A 16637-nucleotide genomic window follows, 5' to 3' on the forward strand; every position below is an offset into this window, starting at 1 on the left:
GGGTATTTGCACAGAAGTTCGACATGACACTCACCTATGGCAGGTGCGCTGGAGGTCTTGACTATGGGGGTGGTAAAAGCAGGCCTGATGGAGCCCAGACCAGAGGCTAACAAGGCACTGTGGATAGAGTCTGGGTCAATGCTCTTCTTCTTTTTCTTCTTTTTATTCATCTTCTCCTTGCCTTTCTTCGCCTCTTTCCTCTTTCCAGACAGCCAGGGGTCTAAAAGAGGCAGAAAGTATAAGACAATGTTCGGTAGCAGTCAAACGTCTTCAATATCATCAATCTCCCTCGCTCACCATCCTCCTCATCCTCGCTGGAATCATCCTTGAAGGGGTTGAAGTCATCATCATCTTCTCCTGAGCTGACCGACTTGAAGCTGTCGTCACTCTCCGCATCATCCTTATCAGACTCCTCCGATTCGCTGTCGTCAGAGCTGCTCCCTGACAGACCACCAGACTTTCTCTTCCGCTTCTCTGGTTTCTTTATCTCAGCACCTGCTGGGAGAGAGGGAACATTACAATTGGTAAACAGTCAAAACACTTAGTCTCAAACAATAAGGCCTTTTTAAAGATTCACTTCTCATCTGTGGAACAATAAGCCAGAACATTACATAACACCTAGGATGAGTCACAGGTTCACACAAAAACGCTACTAGATAGGCGGGCCTCTCCTGAGTCCGTACGGGACAAGACTAACTACCAATTGGATATCACAAAATTGGGGAGAAGGGGGAATAAAAAAAATACAAAAGAAAAATTTCAAAAGAACACCAGATAGGCAAGTAGAGATCTGCTGAAGTAACCAACTGAACAAAACTAAGATCAAACTCTTCGCTGTCCCATCAGACCCATCGCCTGCTAGGGATGGGTATCTTTCTCTTTCAAGACGATTCGATACGCATCTAGATAGATGGACTCCGATACATTTAGTTTGAAGGGATTCGGTTTGATTAGAGGAACGAAACTGATGCAATTCGGTGCTATACACTAACATTTGTTGCATAAAAACATGAAATTAAAATCTGCTGCTGATGGAGCTCATGAGCTGGGCCTCCGAGTTGGATTGGTCTGAGCTGACTTCTGTGAGTGTAAATTATGTACATGTCTATGGTAAGAGGTCGACCGATTATGATTTTTCCACGTCGATACCTTTTGGAGGACCCAAAAAAAAAAATACACATTAAAATATATATGTAATGAAGACAATTACAACAATACTGAATGAACACTTAATATGATACATAAATAAAATCAATTTAGTCTCAAATAATGAAACATGTTCAATTTGGTTTAAATAATGCAAAAACAGTGTTGGAGAAGTAAAAGTATAAAAAAGTCCAATGTAAAAAAGCTAACGTTTAAGTTCCTTGCTCAGAACATGAGAACATATGAAAGCTGGTGGTTCCTTTTAACATGAGTGTTCAATATTCCCAGTTAAGAAGTTTTAGGTTGTAGTTATAGGAATTATAGGACTATTTCGCTCTATACCATTTGTATTTCATATACTTTTTATTGGATGTTCTTACAGGCACTATCATATAGTGCCAGCCTAATCTCGGGAGTTGATAGGCTTTAAGTTATAAACAGCGCTGTGCTTCAAGCATTGCTTTTTTTCTATACGTATGTATTGATTTTCAGAAAGGCATTGATGTTTATGGTTAGGTTCATTGGTGCAACGACAGAGCTTTTTTCACGAATGTGCTTGTTAAATCATCACCCGTTGGCAAAGTAGGCTGTAATTCGATGAGAAATTAATCAGGCACCGCATTGATTATATGCAACACAGAACAAGCTAGATAAACCACCATGTGTAGTTAACTAGTGATTATGTTAAGATTGTTTTTTTATAAGATCAATTTAAATGCTAGCTAGCAACTTACCGTGGCTCCTTGCTGCACTCGCGTAACAGGTGGTCAGCCTGCCACGCAGTCTCTTCATGGAGTGCAATGTAATCGGCGTCAATTACCGATTGTTAGGAAAACATTAAATCGGTCGACCTCTAGTGTATGTAGGCATCTGAGCTGAGCCATAAGGGAAACTGGACAGCTACCACCCCACACACACAATTTTGATCTGAAAACACGCAAAATTAGCTTATTTTCTCCCGCGTCGACCATGCAAAAGTGATGGATGTCCGTTATGAAATTATCAACTTTGCCCTGTATATCTAAAAATGACCATATACAATGATTGTTTCAAGCAAAAAACTTCCAAAACTATTGCAGATGAACTTAAACAATTTAAGTCTCATGTAAGCCCTGATCAGCATGTAACCCACCTACAGCCAGATGAGTTGACTTGGGCGGTATTAGGCGAGTTATATTCTGGTAAAACGCAATTTTTCAACAGCGCATTTCATAAAAATAACCTAGGGAATTACTTTGGTTGTCACTTAACTAATAAAGCCTTCTATTGCACAAGCCATATTGCAAATATTTGAATGCTGAAGGTGACACGCAGATGTGCCAGATCAGGAATAGGCCTACCTCTCGTTGGACAGCGCACAACTGCACACAGTTTGACAAGGCTACTGGTGTTGTTCGGCATGCAAATGACTGTCGACCTAATTCCAGTGCCTTCAGAAAGTATTCACACCCCTTGACTATTTCCACATTTAGTTTTGTTTAACGGAATTTTAAATGGTTCACATTTGGATTTTGTCGTCACTGGCCTACACAGAATAACCCATAATGTCAAAGTGGAATCACGTTTTTGGAAATGTTTACTGGAAATGTAACGCTGAAATGTCTTGAGTCAATAAGTATTCAACCCCTTAATTATGGCAAGCCTAAATAAGTTCAGGAGTAAAAATGTGCTTCATAAGTCACACGGACTCAGTGTCTGCATTAATAGTGTTTAACAGGATTTTTGAATGACCTTTATGTACCCCACACAATTATCTAAGGTCCCTCGGCCGAGCAGTGAATTCAAACAGATTCACCTACAAAGACCAGGGAGGTTTTCCAATGCCTCAGAGAAGAGCACCTATTGGTAGATAAAAAAAATAAAACACATTGGATATCCAGATTTTCAAGCAGTGGTGGCTGAATCATGTTATGGGTATATGCTTGTAATCGCTAGGGACTGGGGAGCTTTTCCAGGATAATGTTTTTTAATGAAACGGAGCCAAGCACAAGCAAAATCGTAGAGGAAAACCTGTTTCAGTCTGCTTTCCACCAGACACTGGGCGATGATTTCACCTTCAGAAGGACAAAAACCTAAAACAAATCTACACTGCAGTTGCTTACCAAGAAGACATTCAAAGTTCCTGAGTGGCCGAGATACAGTTGACTTAAATCTACAGCAAGACCTGAAAATGGTTGTCGAGCAAAGATCAACAACCAATTTGACAGAGCTTGAAGAATTAAAAAATAATAAAGATGGGCAAATGCTGCACAATCCAGGTGAGTTATTGACTCAAGGGGGTGTGTATACTTAACTAAATAAGATATTTGTGCATTTCATTTAATACATCTGCAACAAACAAAAAATCTAAAAATATTTTTTCACTTAGTCAATATGGGCTATTGTGAATAGATGGGTAAGAAGGCATTTTGAATTCAGGCTGTAACAAAATGTGGAATAACTCAAGGGGTATGAATACTTTCTGAAGGCATGGTACAAAGTTTGTGAACCTGCGATTCGTAACGCTTGAATCGATTTTGGGTCCCGCGGACCAATGCAGTAATATCTTAAACATTTGAAACCGGGACCAATGAGTATCGAGTGAATCATTACAACCCTACTGCCTTCCCTCCAGTACCTTTCCTCTTCTTGCCCTTTTGCTCTGCGGCGGCCTCGCTGGGCGATGGCGTCTTCTTGACCGATAGGTCGATGCCCAGCAGACTGAACAGCTTTTGTCTGTCTGGAGCAGGGAAGTGCTTCTCTATCAAGGACTGCAGAACACCTCTGGGAGGGGAGAGGGCAAACACCTTGTTAGAGATAGTACTAGCATACAGCTAGCTAGCATTACAGATGTACAATACTAGCCTCAATGTCACCAATAAGAAAAGTATCACAATAACAATCCACAATACATGTTAAATATAATGTCCTAATAGATTCCAAGTTGTTTCTCAGTATGTTCTCTTCATACAGGGTATCTGCAGGTTGCATGAAGTTTAACTTGGACTGCAATTTAATACAAATGTCAGCGCGCATCACACAGACAATAATATTCCCCATCAGAAACTAGCTGAGGAGCGGTCAACGCCGTTCTCATATATTAGTCAGAGTTAAGTATTGATAACTGGTCGTGCGATTTGCTCGCAACATTGAGGAGCCATCAGTCGATACTTGTAAAAATGTCAATTAAAAAAAAAACACTTTCATGTACCTCTTTGGCCTGTACAACTGCGCTCCTTCCGTGGGGTGATTACATTTTATTGAATACAACAGACTTTTTCTGAATTTGTGTTGCTCAACTGGAGACGTAGCAGCCTTGACATACTACGTAATCTGAGATTCAATTGACACAAGCGCATTCGTGCTGAGTGAGCATCACAAATGAGGAAACGGTCTGTGGTTGTATTCGATAAAAGTTGATTTAAAAGTACGAATTTCAGCACTGCAGTTAAGCAAACAGTTACAGGTAAGCGTTTCCAGAATAGACATTTGTGCAAGTATCGACTGATATTGACTTGATGGTGCTGCTAGGAAATCATGCAACCAGTTATCAATAGCAGATATAATGCTACCACTGGAAAGAAATGCCTTTAAGTCAAACATAACCCTGTTTTACACAGTAAAATTGGGGTAACTCTCCATCTGGAGGACTAGGCCACTGGGTGTGCAGGCTTTTGAACCAGCACTGCTCAAACACAGTCAGCTTAAGTTCTTGGTGACAGGGGGGCAGTATTGAGTAACTTGGATGAATAAGGTGCCCAGAGTAAACTGCCTGCTACTATGTCCCAGATGCTAATATATGCGTATTATTAGTAGTATTGGATAGAAAAAACTGAAGCTTCTAAAACTGTTTGAATGATGTCTGTGAGTATAACAGAACTCATATGGCAGGCAGGAAAAATCCAACCAGGAAGTGGGAAATCTGAGGTTTATAGTTTTTCAACTCTTTGCCATTCCAATATAGTGTAAATGGGGTCATTTTGCACTTCCTACGGCTTCCACTAGATGTCAACCGTCTTTAGAACCTTGTTTTAGGCTTCTACTGTGAGGTGGGGGCAAATGAGAGCTGATTGAGCCAGGTGTCTGGCAGAGTGCCACAGGCTCTGAGGTGCGGTCACGAGAGAGTTAACTCTCGTTCCACTGCTTTCTACAGACATAGGAATTCTCCGGTTGGTACACTATTGAACATTTATGATAAAAATATCATAAAGATTGATTCTATACTTAAACTTGTAAAACGAACTACGGGCTGTAATAACTTTTTGAACTTTGTCCGACGTTCGGCTGGACCTGAAAGCGCATTTGGATTTGTTTACCAAACGCGCTAACAAAAGAAGCTATTTGGACATAAATGGACATTATCGAACAAATCAAACATTTATCGTGGAACTGGGATTCCTGGGAGTGCATTCTGATGAAGATCAAAGGTAAGTGAATATTTATAATGCTATTTCTGACTAATGTCGACTACACAATATCGCAGATATCTTTTTGGCTGCTTTGTTGTCTGAACGCTGTACTCCGAATATTCCATGGTTTGCTTTTTCCGTAAAGTAAAAAAATAAAAAATTATAATAATAATAGAAATAATAAGACACAGCGGTTGCATTAAGGAGAAGTGTATCTATATTTCCATGTCTAACAACTGTATTTTCATCGACACTTGTGTGGCTCTGCAATATCACCGGATGTTTTTGGAACTAGTGAACGTAACGCGCCAATGTATACTGACATTTCTTTATATAAATATGCACGTTATCGAACAAAACATATGTATTATGTAACATGAAGTCCTATGAGGGTCATCTGATGAAGAACATCAAAGTTTAGTGATTCATTTTATCTCCATTTGTGCTTTTTGTGACTCCTCTCTTTGGCTGGAAAAATGGCGGAATTTTTCTGTAACCTAACATAATAATTTGTGGTGCTCTCGCTGTAACGCCTATTTGAAATCGGACACTGTGGTGGGATTAACAACAAGATGACCTTCAAAATGTAAAAATTTGATTGATATAAATATGCACATTATCGAACAAAACATACATGTATTGTGTAACATGAAGTCCTATGAGTGTCATTTGATGAAGATCAAAGGTTAGTGATTAGTTCTCTGTGCTTTTTGTGACTCCTCACTTTGGCTGGAAAAATGACTGTTTTTCTGTGAGTTGGTGGTGACCTAACAATCATTTGTGGTGCTTTCGCTGTAAAGCATTTTTTTTAAATCAGACACTGTGGCTGGATTAACGAGAATTTTATCTTTAAAATGGTGTAAAATACTTGTATGCTTAAAATTTTAATTATGAGATTTGTTTTGAATTTGGCGCCCTGCACTTTCACTGGCTGTTGGTGAGGTGGGACGCTACCGTCCCACATATCCCAGAGAGGTTTACATGGTCTACACACCCTGTAGCTGTCCTGGCAGTATTATGCAATAAGATTATTACATTAGCTTACAACCAAAAAGTTGAATAAAATAATTCACTCATTCAGTGAATCGGGTATCAAACAGCTACCTTTTTGAAGTATAGCTAAGTTGGAGGGCTCTAGACAGACCTTTTCCAGCACAAAGTAAGACATGAAAGAAGTTAGATGAAATAGCTAACATGTTCAGGGAATGTATAATGGCACACACACATTTGGATAGCTCACTAACATCTTGAAAGCACACCTCCAGTATTATTTTTTGTTTTTTTTGTTTAACGGAAACACTGCAGTCCTCTCCGTTCGCAAAAAAGGACTCCTAAAAGCCTTTATATCAGATGAATTCATTTAAGACATTAAGGACCAGCGGACTCCCTGCCTGGGTGAAAACGTACTTTGCGGTGGAAACAAAGTCGTTCAGCTCTCCTCCTCCTTCCTCCAGGGCCTCCAGTGTTCTGGCCTCTCCTGTCGACTGAAGACCAATCACGACACACTACAGAGAGAGACATAGGCCTCTAGTCACACAGTCTGGGTTCACAGAAAAACATACGGGAGAACGCCAGTCACCTCCTCTCAAACCAACCACAATACACGAAAACCAATATGCATGTGGCAGTTTTCCTAAACTTCTTAAATCTGATGTAAAAAAATACATTTAGATTACTGCAATGACACAATCTCGTCTTTTTATCTTCTGAAACATCCCACCCACCTTTCCGTTTTTGACCTCCTCCCTGGCAAGCTGCACCACCCTGCGGACCTTGGAGGCAATGCAGAGGTACTTGAAGAACCTCTGGTGGGCCGACCAGAACTGACCCCACATGGACTTCTTCATCCGCTGCTCTGCCTCCATCAGGTTAGCAGCCGCCTGGAACTTCTCCCGCGCAGCCACCCACTGAAAGACAAGACAGGGTTAAAACAGAGTTTCTGTTTCTGAAAAGATCCTAGGGAAAATGGTTAAGGTTAGGATTAGGTCAAGGCTCCTTACCAGGCGTACAGACTTGTTGTACATCTTGATGTAGTGGGTTGTCAAGGGAACCTCCTCAATCTTGAACGTGACACCTGTGAAACTCAGCTGCCTGGCAATGTACATCCCCCTCAGCTTCATATCCATGGCAACTATCTCCATGGCACCAACACCTCTGAGGAAAAGGGAATGCAAGGGAAGAAAAGGTTTATTTGGAATAGATATTTCTTCAAGTATTTTGTGATATGCTAGACAACTTATCAGTAGACATAGACAAGGGGAAGTATAACAAGACTTCAGCAGGAGAATTTTTTTTACAAAACAGATTTATCTGCATATTCATGTTTTGTATCAGTTTAAGGGTTGAAGACATTCTGCCTCTACAGATTCCACCTGCCAAGAGTCATAACTTCAAGATCCCTTGCCTCCATTCTGTGGCCGTTTTTAAACCACAAATACGCTGCACCACTATGACGAGTTACTAGTGTGTCCGTCTCCCTCACCTGCGCTCCACAGCCTGGATAAAGTTGCTGAACTCTCTGAAAGGTGTCCCCTCTCCCCAGATTCCCAGCCGGTTCATGTAGGCCATGTTACGGGGCTCAGAAGCACCTGAAAGAAACGTATCAAATAATGATAAAATACCACACACAGATGGAGAACACTTCTGTTCATTTAGGTTATCATATCTTGTACTATATTTCCCACCATCTTTTCCATATAGCGCACTTAGGAGCTACACGACAGATGGTTCAGGTAGAATAATGACTCTGCTCATCATTTGAAGCATGAAAACGCCAGCAGACTCCTCTCTAGGTGGTTAGCATCTTACCAGTGGCACTAGCGTACACCACCCGTGCCTTGGGCAGTTTGTTCTGCAGCTCCAGGACTGCCAGTCCAGTCTTGGTGGGTTTGGATGACCCGATGGGACAGACATTTTTGGCTTTGTGGCACTCGTCATATACAATCTAAAAGGGGCTTGGATTAAGGAATGGTGTTATCGTCACTAAACAACTGACACTTCCATCTACCGGTTACAACAACTCCTACTAAGGGCAGTTACAGATTACACTCTCAGTATAAATGTGGACAAGTTGTATTAAGGGCAATTATGTTTTCAATGATTTGTTTTTACAGTAGTCATCTGTTGGTCAATGAAAGGATACGACTCCGTCGAAGTCCTCTCCACACCAGTGGAGCAGCTGTTTGAAGCGGGTCTTGTACTTCCCTCCAGACTGGCTCTCTCCGATCAGAGAGGAGTACGTAGCGAAGATCACCCCCTTCTTCACACTGCCATTGTGTTTGGACGAGATCTTACCATACTTAAACTGGGACAGACAAAATAGAATGGGTTTTGAGTGAAGGCGAACAACTCCTTGACATGTATGTGAACACGTCATTTTGGAAGGCAGATATGAAAAGCATATCCAGTGTGAAGGACCCTCTTCAATTTATTACCATGTAAGAAAAAAGCATGGAGAAGTACATCTGCACACAGCAGGCAACCTCTTACCTTGTTTAGTGAATGGACCTGAATGTTCTTGGCTCCTATGTCTTTCAGATCCCTCTCCGCATCATACTTCAGGTCATTAGAGACACTGAACCTGTGAAGACGGAATAGCCTTTAAGAAATGGGTGTGTGTGAATGTGTGTGTAGTTTCATCTTGTTTCATTGATGGGATGTATCAGGTAACCCTAGTTACAGTTTTACCAGAGTGACCTCTTTCTACCGAGGAGGTAGTTCTCGTAGATGATCCCAGCGATGGTCCGGCCCTTGCCTACTCCGGCCCCGTCTCCTATCAGATAGGACGCTCGGTCGCCATTAGGGAGGAATGTCTCATGTTGCTATGGAGACAAGAAACATTTCAGTATGTGAATGCTCATCTACACTAGTACATAAAGCAGTGCCAAGCTGTAGTAGGGTCTTTATCTGGCCATGTGAGCAGTGGCGTAAATGTGTAGGCTCTTTACCTGGGCAGCGTATGTGATGGCCTCCAGCTGCAGAGCAGACAGCCAGCCGCGGTCGACAGTCTCCTCTGGTATGGACATTCTGTACCAAACGTTTGGGGGCTTCACACTGGACAGGGAGCTGGTCTCCACCACTGGGTCTGGGTGACGCAGCCCGATCCTCACTGGAACCATCAATCAACAAATCAGCCAACTGACCAATCAAATCTTTGTTTTCCATTAAGCCCTCTGCACCCTCAAAGCAAACACTCAGTGTGCACCTCTGCATGGGCTCCACCCATCTTTCATCAGTCAATATTATTTGACTAATATAAGTATTAAGCCTCGTTCACACTTCAGGATTCAAAAGTGCAAAATCAGGTTTGTTTTTAAAATCCATTTTGGATTACTGACTGTCCAAACAGCAAGTGACCACATCGGATGTGTGCTTGCTCAGACTGTAGTCATTTTTTGACCTGGCTATGCTAGTTGCCATGGCAATGGCAGGTTTGTGTGCAGAGGCGTAGGCTGGTGGTGCTCGTGCTCCCTCAATCCGTCAGAAGTTGTTGTATAGCAAGCTAAGGCGACAACGATGGAAGTCTTCGATTTGCATTGAATCTTTGAAATCATAGTGGAAGAACACTTACAGCCTCAAAGGATAAACAAGATTATTTTTGGCTAGCCACCTAAGCTAGCTAAACATTTAGTTTGCTAGCACATTCACTAATTTGCTGGTAAACAATTAAGTTAATTAGCTACCACATACATGTCAAAGACTCAGAGTAGCTCCCAAACAACAAGATATGGCAAATAACCGACTAAAAATCACGTGAGGGAAAATTCAATTTGACCATTCAGACAAGTTCCATGGACAGGAATCAGATTTGTCTCCGATTTTAAACCACCTATGAAGGTGACTTGAAATATGGGATTCAATGAGATTTTTGGCTGTTCAGGTTATAGGAAAAATATCAGATTCAAAAACAGATATGTCCACCCCCCCAAAAAAGTGGTTTGAGTCCCTTCAAACTGCCAGTGTGAACAAGGCTTAACAGCTTCAGTAAACGTGAAAGGAAACTAAATAGTTGTGAGTACTCAGCCAGTAAAGCTTACATTTCATAGGCATGTACTCAGCGTATGTCTCAGCATGACCCAACTCTTCATCCTCCTCTTCCTCAGCCTCCTCCTCCATTCCTGGGAGTTTCTACACAAAGACATAATCACTTGTTACCAAGCTGCCTGAAGCATTTCACAGAAACTCAGCAGGCTATTAAATTAAATTCTCAGACGGCTCTGTTGAATCCTAAAGAAAATAGTAATTATTAGGGAATCATTGTGTTGTTGCCGTTTATCGATAAGGGGGCTTCCACACCAAATTGGTTTGGAGATTTTTAATTGACCAAACTCCGGTGCTTTTCCCACCTTAGTTTGGACTGTTATGAACACTACCCGCAGTTGTGAGCAAACAAAACAGAGCACAGTGGTTCACTCAAAAAGGGTGGTTTTACGTCCGATTCCATTAGTACCATGGTACAGTTCTCTGCAGGTGAGAATGCAGTCCGAACCAAACACAGAAAAAGAACCAGAGGAGTATTATTGCTTGTTTGACTGCAAGCATTTGATGAAACACATGCAATACCATAAATTGATACCTCTGAAACATTCTGTGAGTAGCAGGGCATTTATTAGCGCATCTGAGGGAGACGGGGGTTTATACCAGCGATGTGGCTACTGAATATAGCCTATTCGTATCTCAGTTATAGCAGCTATTGCGCGGTTTCCTCCCACATGTTGTTGGAAGACCAAAGCGAAAGTAATATGAAGTTTGGGGATGCGCAAGTTACACTTAATCGACAATCAAAAACGGATTTAAAGCAATAATTTTTCTCCAATAAACAAATTACTTGCATGAACACATGGTTTTGTTAAGGCATTTTAGCTTGTTAGACATTTGGCAATGCGAAACCAACTCGAACAAATGAAAAAATAAAAATACAGTAACAAAAATCGAACTGATTCGAACTATAGCCCAGAACTGTGTATGAAAACTCCTTGTGACTACTAGAGTGTCTGTCATTGAACAGGGAGAACGGATTTTACTAGGACTGCTACGCCGTTCGCCTTTTCGGCCAAGAGTCAGCGATTGGACGACACCACTCACTAGTGTAGGTGAGAAGCTCCGCACTTTCATGTCGTCGTTCACCCAGATCCGAGCGACATCTTTACTTGACACCTCCTTCTTTATCCCGTTGTTCAGTTCCGCTGTGAGAAGAGATACAGAAAGAATACAGAAATCATTAATGGAAGTAGAGACATGTCTTCTGACCACGTCCATTAGAAACAAAGACTTTCAGACATGTAGGCATGATTCACTTGAACAGCCCTTGCGCAAGGTCACTTCTAAAGACACCGGACTGCTTTCAGTTTCAAGTCTAAACCAACTGCATACAACTGAAATCAAGTGGTTGGAAGATGTGAAAACTGGACTTGTTTATAACAACCCTTTTCAACACTGTTACACGATAACACTAGAATCAGATGACGCCTGATCTTGATCTTGTCCATACCTGGTTTATGGATCATCTTTGTCGAGACCAGTATAATTTCTGCGAGGATGAAAGCATTGAACACTGATTGAGCATGGACATGGTTGGTACACATTAATGATCCTGTGAGTGAAATTAATCTGTACAGGGAAGGGTTTTGAAATGGCTGTTATATCCTGATCAGCGCTTTCCAAACTTAAAGAGCAACCAATTTGACAAAAACTGATACGGATAGGAAAGAGGTGAATGGATTGCACCCTGGGGCTCAAAATAACATGGCCTGAAAATGTCTTCGACCAATGCAGTTGAACGTTCCGAGAGTGCCACTTCTCCCTCCATAGCCATTGCTAAGTAATAAATGTAACACTTATGAGTAGTGCTGTTCGTATCTGATAGGTTTTAAAACTACGAAAAATGTCCGGTGAAAGTCGATATGCAGTTAGCTGACACTAATATACAGTCTTGGACACACATTACCCCGAATGCTAATCAGTAAAAACAGCTGAAATTCACTGCTCCGTTTTGCTTTGTTTAAAGCCGGTCATTTCACAGGGAAATGTCAGAGCGTCTCTCGTATTGTTACGTCGCCAATATTTCAAGAATAGAGTTCTATATGGGAGCTAACATGGCGACTCTTCTAAAAACCTGGCCTAACTCTATATATATATATATGGCTCTGGCCTCTACCCCAAGATTTGCACCTCTAAATATGAGCAGTTTTTCCCCTCCACGGGGTCACCTCTGATCTTAGAAAATGGTACAGAATAGGTGAGAAACAAATGGTAGTGAAGTGTTCATGTTCTCTCAGACACCAAAAGACGAATGGGAAAAGAAAATAAACAATTTTGGAGTCATTGGAACCCAGTCAGGGTTCCATGAGTACCATGACTCACTGGTGCCTGTGGCTGTTGCCGTGGCGACCGGCTGGGCGATGTCTGGAGGTGGCTTGAGCCTCATGAGTTCCACCAGACTACTGCTCTTCATGGTGCTGCCGGTCCTCAACAGGTCCTTCAGCTGGATCTGACACAGAAGGAAATATACATGTTATTTCAAGGAAAGTTCTAACTCGAGTTTTCCCTCTTTTTGTTGCAGATGGCAGCATTGGAACTGAAAGGCATCTTAGCCTTCATGACACCTACTAAAATCAGAGCATGCACACACACTTGTTTATTTCATATTTTCAGCTGCATTTTTGTACCCAATGCCACTCCCAGGGTAAAAGTGCATCCTCCACTGACCTGCTCTCTGTTGGAAGGAACCACTGTTGAGACTGGGGAGGGGAGAGCAGTGGAGTAGGTAAGTGTGGAAGAGGATCCCCGCAGGGCTGAGGGAGCTGAATGGACCACCTTAGTGACTGTGATGGTGTGTCTGGCCGTGCCTCCAGTTGAGGGCTTGGTCACAACAATTGTTCCCAGTGATGGCAACTGATTCAGTTGATTTAAGACAAATGTGGTAGTTGAGGGCTGAGGCTTCTGCTGGTGGACCAGTGAGGAGGGACAGGGAGGAGAGGTTGAGATGTTACCACACAGAAATTATACTGCAGTACAACACGCTAGATATTCCAATTCATTATGCAACTGGGTAGTTTAACACAAGGCATATGTTTTTTACGAAATGTGTAGACGCAGCACAAATATTCTGTGTCCTTTTTAAGTGGAAACAAACAGGAGAAAACATTTTCAAACTGTTGACTGACTAGGTTTCTTGGTAAAAGCACACTGTAACCTGTTGAAGAGAGTTCCTACCCTGATTGAGACTGCAGGTGTGGGTGGAGCCATTGCCTCCATCCCTGAGCCAACACCCAGGGCACTGATGGAGATGGACTGGAGGAGAGAAACAAAACTCACATCAGCACCAGAGAACACTAAACATCTGAAGCAGCAGCACCAGGACTGACCCATTTTTTTTGTACAAGGAGCATGTGTGCGCCTATGTTGAAAAATGAAGGCGCACAAAGAAATATATTTGAGATTACAGGCCATTTTCTTTGTAGTAATGGCGCAAGTGTGACAGTCATGAATCGGCACTCAGTGTATTCTCCATGGCACTCAGGGGCTGCTGTACAGTGAGGTAATCGTTTTAAAAATGATCTGGGTGATTTTGTTTTTTTTACACAGCAAACTATTTAGGCGCATACACAAGTAAAACTGTCACTGTAGAGCCTGCCCAGGCTGTCATTCAGTTATGTATTTATACAGATCAGAGGAGAGAATGCCACTACTGAGATGCTGGGAGGTCACTAAACTACTGAGAAACTATATTAGTTAGATGCTTTTCCCATTCATTAAACTCAAGATGCAGAAGAGCTAGAAGCCACTTTGGACAATTGGGAAGATGCCTCCCTGTGTTTTACTTACCTGTGGGGTGGGAGAGGGAAGAGCAGCATCCTGAGGGTCAAAGTCAAACAGGTCGTTAGGGCAGATTCCGCTCTCGCTCAGGGCTGCCAAGAGCAAATCCTGTCCAGGATCCATCATCTGCAAAACAAATTGGTAAGTGACATCAGCAGGGGCCGAATAGGAAAACACAATCCATTGTTTGTGATCTAACCAAAATTGTTTGTGTCTGTAGTTAACTGTATTTTTCAACATTACTTGGTCTGTTATGTCGTACAGACAGTGGGGTACATACAGTGGGCTGTCTGACAGCTTTTATTTAACAGTAAGCTGTCTAACACACCCTGATACAGCACACAATTTCACACCAACAAATACAAGCATAAAAGCTCAAAGATCATTCAAAACTACACGATGAAAAAAAAATACAAATAGTTACGAGTTTTGAATCAACTGCTTTCATGTAAAATAAGTAGCAACAGATATTTCTAAAACATACAACAGGACCTAACGCACAGCTCCATGTGGCAGACATGTGACCACTGAGTGACTGTTTACCTTGGTAAGCTAACAGTTCATCCAATCATCAGACCAGATATCTTCACTCAGCTGTGCACTAATAAAGTATGATGTTGGTTGCTGCTGCTACTAGTAATTAAAATAAATAAACTTCCCACCCAGAGGAGATGATAGCAACAGAATGTTGACTGGCATGTGGCACCGGCCAGGAAGCGCCAAGGATGTTTAGAAATGTTCGACAGTGGGTCCCAACTCTTAAAACAAATCGGTCAAGGTAGACTGCAAGAATATTCAGCAGTTACACACTTAAATACAAGGTGTACATCCAGGTGTGTGATATTGAGAATTTGTCTGGTTACAATGTGACCCGGACCCTGGCACGTGTTTGCACTTGACTTGCTCCCTACTCCGTAGTCTCAATTTCCTGGAGTGACGTCGTCGTTCGCAAGACTAGCTAACAGTAGCTAGCTAATGTCAAATCTAACATGTTCTATATATGCTTGCTGTTTAGGTCAGGCTAAGACATTTAGAAGATTCATGTGGCTTGTACACATACATAGCTAGGAAACCACACACCCTCTAAAGTCAATAGCACTGCAGTCTATTAGCTAGCTAACGTTAGCTACTTGAAACTCAACTGACCATTAGCTAGCAAACGTTAACTTGGCTGAGCTGTCCACTTATTTGAGAAATCAAGTTACTAACTAACTATGGTATCAATTTACATCGATATGCAACTTGTGTGTGAAAAGCAACCTTTACTATTCACGCGAGAGCGGCGTAAACTAGTCCCATTCACCTTGGCATTTAAGCTAGTTAGCTTGCTGGATAACTTAACTATGTAGCTATGCCATTAGCTACTGCATTATAACGTTACTGAAACTGGCTAACCCCTACTGCCCGTTCTGAATTTTACTGCACTAAGAAAACAATGTACTAAAATAAAACCCAAATAACACATTCGCTAACTAGCATCACTAGCATTAGTAAGGTAATTATATCTACAGTAATAGTTAATGTTACAAAAGGAATTTCGCTAACGTTACTCTGGTTCGCTTTAAGTTATCTGGCTAGTTAGCTAATAGCGTACTAAGCCGTGTTGGTGTTATGCTCTGTCACGCCGTTAGCTAACAGCTAACGTTGCCGCGTTAGTTGCAATGCGAAGAGGACAATAAAATACAATTTCACGGAAACAACATGTCACAGCCTCACTATAAACACTTCACCGTGATCCTGGGGAAATCACCAACCATTTACAAATATTTGTGCCAGGCAACAACACTCACTTGGCAGTCAACGGGTGTCCAGTTTATCGCGGCGGTTACAGGGGCTGTTACCCTCTTCGCTCCGCTGTTTTCTAACCACCTTTCGCCATCTTTACCAAACGACCAGAGTCGCGTATTGGTCACGTGACGTTTAGCCCGAGAGCTGGAATTTTCAGGCGCGAATTCCTAGCACTCCGTCGATAAAAAATGATATCCAAGTGGTCGCGGGGCGTCCGTTGGCGATCAGCAATCGATAAAGAAAAGAATGTTGACATTTCAAGCATAATTTTAAACCTTACAGATTCCAGAAACAGAGTGCTAAACCCTCGTCACGTGACCGCGTGAAGTCTTTGAAGGAAGTGACGTCAAGTCAACGTTTCCTCATTATGCAAAATATGTCATTGGGAACCCCCATTTTGGTAAGGTCAGAGTAAAGCATTTGCTACGTTATTAGAGGCCTGTGTTACATGATTTCAAATCATGACGGCGTTAAGGTCTAATCCTTTGTGCTGCATGT

The 16637-nt window shown here is 42.0% G+C and overlaps 1 protein-coding gene across 9 annotated transcripts in view; it reads right to left on the reverse strand.

The window, feature by feature from the left end:
* The window catches only part of sbno1 (strawberry notch homolog 1 (Drosophila)), a 29107-nt gene extending 12631 nt beyond the window's left edge, over nt 1-16476 (reverse strand). Inside the window, exons 1-20 of one of the 9 annotated variants that reach the window (XM_020458363.2) lie at nt 16142-16466; nt 14361-14477; nt 13749-13826; nt 13242-13475; nt 12897-13023; nt 12025-12063; nt 11619-11719; nt 10571-10661; nt 9482-9642; nt 9222-9355; nt 9024-9114; nt 8677-8838; nt 8343-8478; nt 8017-8122; nt 7535-7688; nt 7259-7441; nt 6942-7039; nt 3764-3909; nt 298-498; nt 35-220 (exon numbers count right to left, since the gene is read on the reverse strand). In XM_020458363.2, the coding sequence (XP_020313952.1) occupies nt 35-220; nt 298-498; nt 3764-3909; nt 6942-7039; nt 7259-7441; nt 7535-7688; nt 8017-8122; nt 8343-8478; nt 8677-8838; nt 9024-9114; nt 9222-9355; nt 9482-9642; nt 10571-10661; nt 11619-11719; nt 12025-12063; nt 12897-13023; nt 13242-13475; nt 13749-13826; nt 14361-14477 (2545 nt within the window). In that variant the 5' untranslated portion in view covers nt 16142-16466. Of the gene's footprint in view, nt 1-34; nt 221-297; nt 499-3763; nt 3910-6941; nt 7040-7258; nt 7442-7534; nt 7689-8016; nt 8123-8342; nt 8479-8676; nt 8839-9023; nt 9115-9221; nt 9356-9481; nt 9643-10570; nt 10662-11618; nt 11720-12024; nt 12064-12896; nt 13024-13241; nt 13479-13748; nt 13827-14360; nt 14478-14894; nt 15372-16141 lie in introns of those variants that run through there. The other 8 variants (XM_020458362.2, XM_020458360.2, XM_020458361.2 and 5 more) reach the window with 8 other exon arrangements.
* Nucleotides 16477-16637: the final 161 nt, after the last annotated feature.

The sequence above is a fragment of the Oncorhynchus kisutch genome, linkage group LG23 (assembly GCF_002021735.2).
Source record: "Oncorhynchus kisutch isolate 150728-3 linkage group LG23, Okis_V2, whole genome shotgun sequence".
In the NCBI taxonomy this organism is placed as follows: Eukaryota; Metazoa; Chordata; class Actinopteri; order Salmoniformes; family Salmonidae; genus Oncorhynchus; species Oncorhynchus kisutch.